The 13,318-nt window shown below is 37.7% G+C and overlaps 1 protein-coding gene across 1 annotated transcript in view; it reads right to left on the bottom strand.

Annotated features, from left to right (window-relative positions):
• The window catches only part of LOC126094446 (putative helicase MOV-10), a 474,995-nt gene that overhangs the window by 298,990 nt on the left and 162,687 nt on the right, over positions 1–13,318 (bottom strand). Inside the window, exon 6 of the mRNA XM_049908818.1 lies at positions 9,256–9,374. Coding sequence (XP_049764775.1) covers positions 9,256–9,374 — 119 coding nt within the window. The remainder of the gene's footprint in view (positions 1–9,255; positions 9,375–13,318) is intronic.

Below are 13,318 nucleotides of genomic sequence, written 5' to 3'. Positions count from 1 at the left end.
AACTGAAGGGAAATAGTGATTGAGCTGACTAAATCATAAACTATATGTGCTGTTTTCCAGGTGCCGTAGTTAACTGGGCTAGCAAATCTGCTACAGACCTTAACATGTAAACACGACTTTGAAAAACCATTTCCAAAATTCTGTTTTCACTTTCAGAAGATGTGTTGCATGTAAATGTAGTGATTCAGAGCATAGGATATGTGATGTAGTCAGAATACAGCAACATCACTGTTAAGTAGCACAAACACACAAATAGGAAAAGTTAATGGTTTAAATTAATGTAAATTGTGTAGCTACACGAAACGCTAAGCTTTCACATATAACAAAGCTTTCACATATAACATTTGTCTTTTTTGTGTGTGTTACACTTTGACACATCACACAAATGCACCAGTAAAATTTTAAGTAATGACGTAAATGTATGGTCTTCGGGACTCAAAATTCTTCTAAGTGGCTGGCCCTCAAAGTGTTAAGCTTTACATGAAACTCAAACACTTAGTGATTTAAGAAATTCAAAGCACTTTTACACACATAAAATAACTCATATTGCGTAAAATAAAAAGTACTTTTAAAGTAACACTTTTCAAACGATCAATTGCAATATTTTCCCGCAACCTGTTAGAATTCATTTCCGCAGTTGTCAGAGGGTGCCAGAAAATGGCTTTACTGTGCCTGCACAGCTATGATGACGTAGGTAGCCCATATGTGTACCACATTAAGAGATCTTACATTACATCATAAATGAAACATGACATCAGAGGATACTCCAAGAGCATCAGAATTTCGTAAACCAGACTAAAATGCATAATTTGACTTAAAGAGCACATCTGTATATCCAGCTTCACAAGGAAGTAGGCCCCAAGCTGATAATAAACTTTTCAGTGTGGTTTTTGGAGTGCAAATTTTCTTGGAGTATCAGTACCGTATTTATCTCATGTTTAGTTCTTTATTATGGCATAATGCCATATGTCTCAAAAGATAACAATGTTCACTTGAAATTCTGTAAACAGTTGACATTAGCCAATAGTGTTTCAAATAAATTGACTGCCTCTGCTGAAAATATTAATTAAAGAAAATGTTTTTGGCAAATTGACAAAAATAACTTCATTGTTCTGCAAGGTAATTAATACTTGGCTGCCAAAAACCTGGAAATAAAATAAAATCTGAAAACTGAAATTAGTAACATATTTTAGCTTCCCATAATTAAGTGAAAATTTTAATTCACTTTATGGTTGGCGGCCACAGAAATCCATTTTGTTCTTAGAGCTGTAAACCAAGAGGAAACAGCAAAATCACTAAATGCAAACATGGTTCACATGGAGACTACGCCTCATCCCACTACAAATCAGACTGTTCTGCACATGCGCAAATCTGGCAGCTTGGGTCCACCAGAAAAATGTTTCCAGGTAGCATCTGGCTGTTTGTTGCTACTGATGATACAGCTCGTGTCTAGTTACCTTGGATACTGGTAACGGCCACACTTCAAGTAGCCCGAAGTGGGAGAAGCTACTGCTCATATGTGACTCAACTGTGCATGCGCATAAGCCTGCTGGCAACTATCAAACAAACCTAATGTGACATCACACCCATCAGAAGCAGTTTGTTGTTATGAAGTATTGCATAGTCTACGTCCTAAAGCCTTTGACACACTTTGCTGTTGGCAGATCCTTGTATGTGTGCTGTGTTTTGTTGCTGTAAATGGCACATTTCCTTTGCAACTTAAGATTTATTTATTTTTTTCCTCGTTTCTGTTTTACTGCTGCAGTATTATCTTGCAATAATGGGATACAGTAAACTTCTTTGTTAGAGTATCAGTTCTTATCAGTCAAAACTACAAAAATTTTAATGAAAACTAAACCAATGAAAAATTCCTGCATTTTTCCCAGTTTTCTCACTGATGAAAAAAATCCTGGGTTTTTCTCAGATTTCCCAGTTGTCCCAGAGCATATACACCCTGCAATACTAACTGCACAATATGCCAGTTCTTCAGGACAGTTTTAGGCATCATGTGTTGGCAAACCTTTCCATCCTCCATGCCTATGGGAACTAGATGATTCTTACTGGTTAAAATAATGGTTATGAAGGAGATGTGAAATATAAAGACATATATACTAGCCCTTTACCTACTGCTACACCCACAAACATGTGCAGCACATATACTGCACAAATCTCCCCCCCCCCTCTCTGTTCATCTCCTTGTCCTCCCTTTCAATTACCCACCTCCTCTTCTCCCAATCTCTTTCCATCTCCTCCTCTGCCTCTCTCTGTCTATCTCTCTCCATCTCATCCTCACCATTCTATCTGTCCACCTCCTCCTCATGCCTCTCTCTGTCTGTACCTTCTCCCCCTATCTCTGTCCATATCTGCCTCCCTCCTATCTCTGTACATCTCTTCCTCCTCCTGTCTCTGTTTATTTCCTTCCCCTCTCTCTATCCAAATCCTCTTACCCCTCTTCAACTCCTCCTCTGCCATCTTCCTTTCCCACCTGCCCTCTGTTCCTCTCCATACTCCATCTGCCTCCTGCACTTTCCCCCCCCCCCCCACCTTTGTTTTCTCTTCCCCTTCTTCCTTTTCCACCCATCGATTACCCAACTCTACTGTCCACCTACCTTCCACCCCTCCCCTTCTTCAACCTCTCTCTATGTCCTCCTCCTCTGCTCTCTGACCATTTGGTTTTCTCTCCCTCTCTCTCCCTCTCACTCTCTCCATCCCCTCCTTCACCCTTTCTCTGTCCATTTCCTCATACCTCTCTCTGTCTGTTCATCAACTACTCAGTCCTATCTCTGTGTCCATCTCATCCTTCCGTGTCTATCTATCCATCTCCTCCTCCACCCTGTCTCTCCAATTCCCCCTCCCCCTTCTTCTTCTCCTCTCTCTCTGTCTCTCTCTCTCTCTCCATCCCCTCTTCCACACTTTCTCTGTCCATTCCTCCCACCTCTTTCTGCCTGTTCATCAACTACTCAGCCCTCTCTCTATGTCCATCTCATCCTTCCACCTGTATCTATTCATCTCCACCTCTGCCCTGTCTCTCCAATTCCTCCTCTTCCTCTCTCTATCTCTCTTAACCACTTAACCACACAGTACTTGTTCTCAGGCAATAAATATAGGACCACTGCAGACCTATGGTACAGAGCAGAGTCGAGCATCTGAATTAGAGGCTCACATAGTTCTGCGAATGTGTAGGCTGTAAAATTCAAGACTTGCACCCTAGAGTGGTGGTGTTCTGAGCTCCACTTAGTAAGTCATGGGTCCACTACACACAGGAGGCAGATACATGGACAACAAGGGCTGTGTGGAGGTGACTGGGTGTTATTTCAGTTTAGAAGGTCTCAGGAAATCACAGAAAGGGCATCAGTCTAAAATGATGCAGGGCAAAAACAGGACAAGGATACATCTAGCAGCAACCAGTACTGTATTTGCAAACTGTTGTACCTGTGCTGGGAAAGAACCAGAGCTCAAAGTGCCAATGGAAGGCACTTGAGCTTAATTTGTTGTAGGTACTGAAAGCTGGCTAAAGCTAGACATAAGTTCAGCAGTAATTTTTACAAAGTCCTAATGGTGTTCAGGAAGGATAGATTAAGCACAGTTGGTGGTGAAGTGTTTGTTGCTGTTAGGTTTAATTTACCTTTTAATGAAAGTGAGAGAGATAGTTCCTGCAAGTTCATATCAGTAAAGGTTATACTTGACAACTGGAATAAATCTGTAAGTGGTTCCTTTTACGAACCCTTGGAGTTTAACGATACAGTTGCTGAACAGAAAACTGCCATTCATACAATTATAGTTGATAATGACTTCAATCTACCCTTGCTACGTTGGTAAAAATGCATGTTCAAAGCCAGTGGTAGGCATAAAATATTGTCCAAAATTGTACTGAATGATATTTCTGAAAATTATTTTGAGCAATTGGTTCAGGACCCCACTCGAAATGTAAATAGCTGTGGCAAGGCAAAATACTGAGCAAATACAGAGTATGATAGATACAGGGATGTGGACCACAAGGCTTAATACTGTAACATCCAAATCCACCAAAAGTAAATGGAAACGCAAATAAATATCACTTGACACCTTCATAAGAGACAGTCTCCACTCCTTCCAAACTGATTACATAAGAGCAGACAAGATGTGGTTTACATCCAAAGAAATAAAACTGATGACAATTGAGAGATATATAACAAATAAATTAATGTGGGATGGTACTGATTCTTCATGGTACACAAAACAAATGAGAACTCTGCTGCAGAAGCAACAAAAAAAGCATGCCAAATTTAAAAGAATGCAAAATCTTGAAGACTGGCGATGTTTTATTGAAGCTCGAAATTTAGTGTGATCTTCAATGTGAGATGCTTTTAATAGTTTCCACAACAAAACTCTGACTCGAAATAACAAAATTAAAGGGTTTCTTGTCATATGGAGAGCACACCAGTGGTAAGACACAATCTATATCTTCGTTGTGTTATAGCAACAGTAATGTTGCCAATGATAGTGCCACTAAAGCAGGGTTATTTAACACAGTTTTCCCAAATTTGTTCACCAATGATAATGAAGTAAATATTCCAGAATTCAAATCAAGGACAGCTGCCAAAATGAGCAACTTAGAAGTAGATATCCTCAGTGTAGCAAATTTGCTTAAATCATTTAATAAATGCAAGTACCCTGGTCCAGAGTGTATATGAATTAGGTTCCTTTCAGAGTATGCTGATGTAATAGTTCCATACCTAGCAATTATACAGAATCATTCACTCAACAAAACATCCGTACCTAAACAATGGAAAGTTATAAAGGTCACACCAATGCTCAAGAAAGGAAATAGGAGTAATGTGCTGAATTACAGACTGATGTCACTAACATCAATTTGTAGTAGAACTTTAGAACACATACTGTAATTAAAAAAAAAAAAAAAAAAAAAAAAAAAATTTGCTCACATGAAGTACTGAGTATTATTGACTGGGGATTTCAAATTTTCAAATTGATTCCAAATTCCTAGATATCCAGAAGGCTTCTTACACCGTTCCCCACAAGTAACTTCCAATCAAATTGTGTGTATATGGAATATCATACCACAAGGGAAGGCCATGATGTTGGGATCACAGATTTACTTCAAACTTTGTACACCTTTAGTAGGCCATTAAAACAACATAATGAGCAAGCAGTAAGGTGCACTACTCTGGCAATTCTGACAAAATCTCAAGAGAAGTTTTATGCATCTGTTATGTGGCTTATGTATCAGTGAGTAGGTGCCACACGTTACGAGATCTTGTTGGTCAAGTGATTAGTGTTCCAGCTTCGTAAGATGAGCGTGTATGGCACAATGGTTCGACTCTCACTTTAATGTAATTAATGACCTATTTTTTTCATCATTGGTCATATTATTTAATTTGAGTGGTAATATAATGACATAAAAAAAATGTATTTGCATAACATTTCAATTTACATTCTCCATGGCTGTATGACAAACACTATCCTGCAACATCTGATGTTAAGAGCGCATCCAACGAGTAATTGTACATTACTCTTGTGGTCTGGCACAATGTGAATTACTATATTACTCACTGTGAATAACATCATTTGCATCATTATTTATCGAGGTCTGACTTGGGCTTTCCAAGCCTGTCTCTCATCCTTGAAAATTTAATTACAGGTAGTAAGTAGTTAAGTGACATATGAAATTCACTACAACTTCATGAAAATGCACATGGATTTTTTTTAAAAATTATATTACTTCTCAAATGCCATATAAATTAAATAAAGTGACCAGTGATAAAAAAAAATAGATTAAAAAGTAAGTGTTAGCAGGATTCGAACTGTTGTCTTGTCTGCAACCCTCTCCAGAAGTACTAACACAAACCACTTGGCCACAATGATTTTTTATGCCCAGTACCATCACACAAATACATCAGTTACATAATAGACAAGTAAAACTTCTCTTGCAATTTTCTTGGAATTGACAGAGTAGTGCACCTTACTGCTCACACATTACGTTGCTTTAATGGCCTCCTAAAGGTGCACAAAGTTTTAAGTAAATTTGTGGTCCCAACGTCATGGCCGTCCCTTGTCAGTTGTGAAATTAGATCATGACTTCCTATCAGAAAGGTCACAGTTCATATTAATTGACAGAAAGTCTTTGTCAAACAGAAGTGATATCTGGCTTTACGCAATAAGTGTCGTAGGCCCTCTGCTGTTCTTAATTTATGTAAATGATTTAGGAAACAATCTGAGCACCCCTCTTAGATTATTTGCAGATTATGCTGTCAGATACCATCTCATAAAGTCATCAGTAAAGTAATCAAAAACAATTGCAAAATGATTTAGACAAAATATCTGATGGTGTGCAAAGTGACAATTTACTATGTGTATACATCATCAACATGAGTACTAAAAGAAATGTGCTAAATTTTGGTTACCCAATAAATCACACAAATTTACATGTTGAGAATTCACTTACCATTTAGGGATTACAATTACAAATAAATTAAACTGGAATGGTCACACAGATAATGATGTGGGGAAAGACTGTGATTTACTGGCAGAACAGGTTTACTAGAAAGACTCCCTATACTATAATTGTCCATCCTCTTCTGACACACTGCTGTGCAGTGTGGAATCCACATTAGGAAGGTTTGATGGAAGAATTCAGAAAAAGTTCATAGAAGGGCAATTCACTATCACAAAATAGGGGAGTGAATTGATGTCACGGACATGACATGTGAGATGGGGTGGCAATCATTAAATCAGAAGTATTTCTCATTGCTGCAGAATCATTTCATGAAATTTTGATCACCAACTTTCTCTCTTGAATTCAAAAATATTCTGATGCCACCCAAGAAATATTCATTATAATAAAATACAGAAATCATAGCTCACACAAAAGATTTAAATATGCATTTTTCCTGCATAATGTTCGAGAGGGGAATGGTAAGAAATACTTTGAAAGTGATTCGATGAATCCTCTGCCAGCCACTTAATTGTGAATTTCAGAGTAGTCACGTATGTACTATATGTACCAAATTTTGTTGAAATTGATCCAATGGTTATAAAGTAGACATTGAACACACACACGTACTTCAGTTTTTGTATATAAGGGGTAGTCAAATGAAAATTTGACAGACTTGGAAAAAAGTAGGTAAACTGCCTATTACTTCAAAAGTTTTCACTATAACTGTTAACACATTTATCTCTCCAGGAAACAAGATGGTAAGTGCCTTCATGGAAAAATGTTAGCGGCTGCCTACAAAACCATACTTGCACCCAGGTCTTCATCTGAAGTCAATTGACAGCCACAAATCTCTTTTGTCAGGGCTCCAAACACATGGAAATCACATAGGTAGAGATTACAACTGTATGGAGGATGTATAAGGGCTACCCAATAAAACTACTGCAACATAGTCAAAACTACCATGGCAACACATGGTGGGCATTTTGTTGGCAGGTTGTTTCGACTACATTGCAGAAGTTGTCTTTGAAAGCCCTTATGCATCCTCCATACAGTCCCGAGTTCTCACCTTGCAATTTCCATATGTTTGAATCCATGAAGAAAGGCATTTTCAGCCACTGATTTGCTTCAGATAAAGAGGTGCATGCATGGGTACCATTACGGTTCCGTAGGCTATCACAGTCATTTCTCCATGAAGGCATTGACCATCTTGCTTCACAGTGAGATATATGTAATAATACTTATGGTGATTACTTTTGAAATAAAAACACAGTTCACTTACTTATTTTCCATCTGTCTCATTTTTATTTGATTACCCCCTATAATATATTACAGTCCTTTACCTGCGGCTTTGTCCTTGTACATGTAAGGCATATACATTGTTCACATCTCCTTCTTTCCCCTCTTGCTGCCCATTTCATCCTCTTCTCTCTCACTCTTTCCACCACTTCCTCACCCATCCCTATTCCCCTTTCCCCTTTCACTTCCTGCACCTCCCCCTATCTCTAACTGCCTCCTCCTCCCCCATATCTCTGTCCTCCCCTCTTCCCCCTCTCTCTCTGAACATCTCCTGCCCTTTTCACTGTATGTCCCTTCCTATTCCCTCTCCTTGGTCCATCACTTCCTACCCGTTTCTCTGTAGCCTCATCCCCCTCCCCCACACTCAGAATCCATCTTCTTCCCCCCCCCCCCCTATCTCTCTGTGCAGCCATGCCCATCCACATGTATAGCACCGGAAACACATTACTACACACACAACATGTCTGGTGCTCAGTGCAGCCAAGATATCAGATATAACCAGCACTTCACACATCCAACTCCACCTCCATGAGAGCAAGGTGACTCTTACCCCCCATAGTACTTCTTCCCAGACAATAAGCAGTATGTGTACCAAATATAGTTGAAATCAATGAAGTTGTCCAGGAGGAGAAGAAGAAGAAGAACATACACACAACACATACGTTCATTTTTATGTATGTAAATTATACAACAGATGTTTATTAATAACTAACAAACATTAAACAAGCATGCACACTGGTAGTCCAATATATAACATGTTAGTTAATAATCTCTTCCAACCTTATAGTGTTATTTAATTATATACAATCACATCTTTTAATTATTTAGAGGAAAGTTTAATTTTTGGTAGTTGTTTTCAGATTTGTTATTGCATAAGTGAAGCTATGACTTATTATAATTACATTTAACAACAGAATGTAATGATGTGGACCTGACACGAAAATATTTTTTCACATCTTAACAGTACACTCAAATTGATTTATTTATTTGTAATTTTTTACCTGACTTTTAAATTGTTATATTCAGGTGTATGATGATCTTACAGTATTAAACTGAAATAATGTAATTACAACAATATTAAATAAGGATTTAAGAATAGATCAATACTACCTAAATAGAAGAGACACTGAACAGCAGACAGGTGCATAGAAAGGTTAATAACTACACAAACTTTCAAAGTCTTTCCAAATCTGTGTGTGTGTGTGTGTGTGTGTGTGTGTGTGTGTGTGTGTGTGTGTGTGTGTGCGTAAACTTTGGAGGATGACTTTGTCTGTGAGCTTATCAAGTTACCATCCTTCCTATGTGCCTGTCTGCTGCTCACTGTCTATTCTATTTAGTGATGAGTGATCTAGCCTCAAATATGTAACTGTTCTAGTCCACACAACAGCCCTGGTGCAAATGAAAAATATAATTTATTTTGTAACATGTTTTAGGCTACTCTGAAAACTGTGCTACTAAGAAATTTAAAAGTGGAAGCAGTTACATATTTCCACCGATTTAATTACCATATGAAATGACACACTTACGAGGGTGGTGGTACTCCACTTACTATGGGATACTCTACTGACACCTGAACTTGGCTTAATCTTTTGTAAGGACCAACTGGACCCAATTCATCAACTTCGACATTCTGAATTCTGAATACCTGAAAGAAGGAAAACAACAATAAAAAGACAACATATCACACACACACACACACACACACACACACACACACAGTGACATAGCAAGTGTCGTTCAAATTAATGATGACAGACAATAACTAGCATTAGCAAGTAAGAGTGAAAGGAATGATCATCATACACATTGAAAATATTTCCTATTACTTTTGCATCACTATCTTACTACATGGTAACAGAAATACATTATATAAATACAATTATTGCCTCTTTTTTCTCCATTGATGGCTGCTCTGTTTCTTGTTGACACGAACTGCAACTAACAAATCAAGTTCATGGAAATATTATGAACAGGCAAGCACTCACCTACAGCTGAACTATACTTGTTAGAGGGGGTACACATAAATACATGACAACTCTTCATTTTTGAATTTTCATTCTTTCTCCCGTCTTTGTGAGAGTTTCAATACACAAAATTGGGAAGGGAACATGTATCAAAGCAGCAAAAAGGATGGCTTTTCAAAAGACAGTGGTTATCTTTACATGTCCCTAAGCACCATTCAATGTAAGTGGTGGCTGGATCTGTTTCCATGTTCATGTCAAGACCTGTTTTTTGGGTACTGATCAATGTCTTTTTCAATGTGGATCACTGTTCGCAAAATGTACTCATATGGAACAGTCAAAATTCCCATAGATTTAAACAACTCAACTCAGTGCATGAGTTCTCTTGCTACTTTTTGTCATAATTCGTACAGCCCTTTTTTGTAGCTTTGTTTGTCTGTTCTGGTCATTTGTTCCCCAGAACATTATCCCATAATTCATCACAGAATGAACATAGGCAAAATATGTTCTTCTGGTGCATGAGATATTACACACTGAATTTATTATTCTACGTGCAAAGTATGCTGAAGCTAATCACTTCCCAAGGGATTTTTTTTTCATTTAATTTGTTGTTATCTACCCATCTGCATAGATGCATGAGTGTTTCTTCAGCTTTGTCCTTTAGTGCACTTGGTGATGTTTCACTGATTAGAACATTACTGACAAGTAGGTAGGACTGGAGTTTAGGAACTTCCAGCATGCTGGAGTGACTGTGTGTCAGCAACCTCCATTACTAAACAGAACAAAAAACTAGTCCAAAACTGCAAATTTTACTTTTTGATTCACTCAATGACTAGGTTCTGGCTGAGACTCATTTTCAAATCATTGTAACATATTCGAAAACGGCATTTCCAAATACCAGTGTACCGGTAAGAAATGAGAATTAAGATACAAATGTGTCGATAGGGAACATTTGCTGTGAACGAGTCTAAATTTTTTTTTGTTTGGTTTGTATGACATCTGTCAAAGATATTTAGTATACATCAAGTCATGGAGCAAACAACATCATATGTTTTCATCATGTTAACAATGTCGAATTTTGTACCAGAAAGTGATGATTTGCGGAAAGCATTAATTTTTTGTTTTCATTTGAAAAAAAGTGCTGCAGAGTCGCATTGAATGCTTGTCGAGGCATATGGTGATCATGCCCTATCAGAAGCAACATGCAAAAGATGGTTTCAATGGTTCAGAAATAATGATTTTGATGTAAGAAATGAAGAACGTGGAAGACCACCAAAAAAGTTCGAAGACGCCAAATTGCATGCAATATTGGATGAAGATGATACTTTGAGTCAGAAGCAAATGGCAGCAATGCTAAAAGTTGCACAACAAACAATTTATGACCATTTCAAAGCTATGGGAAAGATCCAAAAATGTGGAAAATGGGTGCCACATGAATTGAAAGAAAGACAGATGGAAAACCGAAAAACCATTTGTCAAATTTTGGTTCAAAGACATGAAAGAAAATCAATTTTGCATCGAATTGTTAGTGGCGATGAAAAATGGATTTATTTTAAGAATCCTAAACGGGAAAAATCATGGGTTAATCCAGGACAATCATCAACATCGACTGCAAAACCAGATCGGTTCGGCAAGAAGACAATGCTCTGTGTTTGGTGGGATCAGAAAGGTGTGGTGTATCATGAGCTTATAAAACCTGGTGAAACTGTGAATACTAATCGCTACAGACAACAAATGATCAGTTTGAACTATGCATTGATTGAAAAAAGACTAGAATGGGTCGGAAGACATGGCAAAGTAATTTTTTTACACGACAATGCACCTGCACACAAAGCAAAACTGGTTCAGGATACAATCAAAACACTTGGCCGGGAGCTGCTACCCCACCAGACTTGGCCCCTTCCGACTACCATTTGTTTCATCAATGGGACACGCATTGGCTGAGGAACACTTCGATTCCTACGAAGAAGTCGAAAATTGGGTGTCTGATTCGTTTGCTTCAAAAGACGAACATTTCTATTGGCGTGGTGTCCACAAATTGCCAGAAAGGTAGTAAAAATGTATAGAAAGCAATGGTCAGTACTATGAATAATTTTTTTTTTTTACTTTTCAATTCAAAATTAGTGTTTCATTTTCACAACAAAACGCTCACTTCATACCGGTACACCTGGTATGTGAAAATGATGTCAAAAACGTGCAACAAACAGTTACAGCACATACAGATAATTGTTTGAGAGGTGTGAACGAAACCACTTATTTTCTGTCCCTCTCATACCTAGAGTTTCCAGTTTATTCAACAGAATTGTGTGGCCTGCTGTATCAAAGGCTTTGATGAAGTCAAGGAAGATGCCTGTAATATGATCTCCTTTATCTAGTGCTTCCAGAAGAACATTTGTAAAATGAGCCACAGCTAATTGTGTGCTTTTACCAGGCCTGAACCCAAACTGTTCTTTACACAGAAGGCTGTACATTGTTATGCACTCCATGAGTCTAATTTTCATTGTGGTTTCCATTACTTCTTGAAAATGATGACAGTGAAGAGATGGGCCTATAATTTTCTATATTTTCAGGGTCTCTTTTCTTGTGTAGGGATAGGATCTTTGCATGCTTTAGTGCCTCTAGGAAGCAACCTGTGGTGAATGATTTGTTTATGATGTGTGCCAAAGTGTCTTTGATACTGTCTATACAGTCCTTTAGGAAGCATGCAGGCACTTCATCTATACCTGCTGAGGTTTTATTTTTTAGGCTCCTAACAACATTGCTTATTTCTTCTGAAGAGGTGGGTCACAGCATTATTGTGTTTGGAACATAATTCAGTGTTTGTATGGGCTGTATTTTATCAAATATTCATTGTAGCTCAGTAGCTATGTTGGTGAAATGCTGCTTTGCAAAGTTCACAATTTTTACTGGATCATGCAATGTGGTACGATTGTGCTGTAATTATATGTTTACTTGTATGGCTTTTTTCTGTTTGCCTCCTATTTCATGACATTCAAGGCTGCATTCATTTTATTTTCTGCCTTTTCTTTAATTTTATCATTTTGAGGCCTTTTTGCTGTTACTAAAACTTTACTATACATGTTTTTTGTATATTTGGTAGTATTTTTGAAACGCAGGGTCATTTGGGTTGCTTTTTATGCTGCTCTGGTGTTAGAGTGTTACAGAGGATCCTTATCCTGTTAGTCACCCAGTTGCTTTTGTTTTGTGTTTTAGTGACTCATAGTATTTTTGGGAACAATTCCTCAAATCTCAATTTAAATTTCAACAGAAACTTTTAAAACTTCCTATCCATATTAGTCTCCATGTACACTTCTCCCATCTATTATTGTTCATCTGAATGGTACATTCAATCCTTCTATATGCTTGTATTTTAGATTTGATTTCTACAGCTATGTTTAATTTTAATAGCTGACTGCAGTGATCTGAAAGGCCCAGGTTACCTACAAGAACATCACAATTTTGTTTCTCAAAGTCAATTAGTATATGGTCAATGACTGATGCTGAATGCTTAGTTACCCCTGTGCCTGTGTTAATCAACACATCTGGGTTAAATGTGTTCATGTTTAAATCTCCATAAATGAGAATTATGCCTTTAGGATCAGTAACCATGTCCAATACTTGGATTAGT

Source organism: Schistocerca cancellata, chromosome 8 (assembly GCF_023864275.1).
Source record: "Schistocerca cancellata isolate TAMUIC-IGC-003103 chromosome 8, iqSchCanc2.1, whole genome shotgun sequence".
Taxonomy (NCBI): Eukaryota; Metazoa; Arthropoda; class Insecta; order Orthoptera; family Acrididae; genus Schistocerca; species Schistocerca cancellata.
Note: the sequence above shows the minus strand (reverse complement) of the source record. Positions and strands in the feature narration are given on the sequence as shown.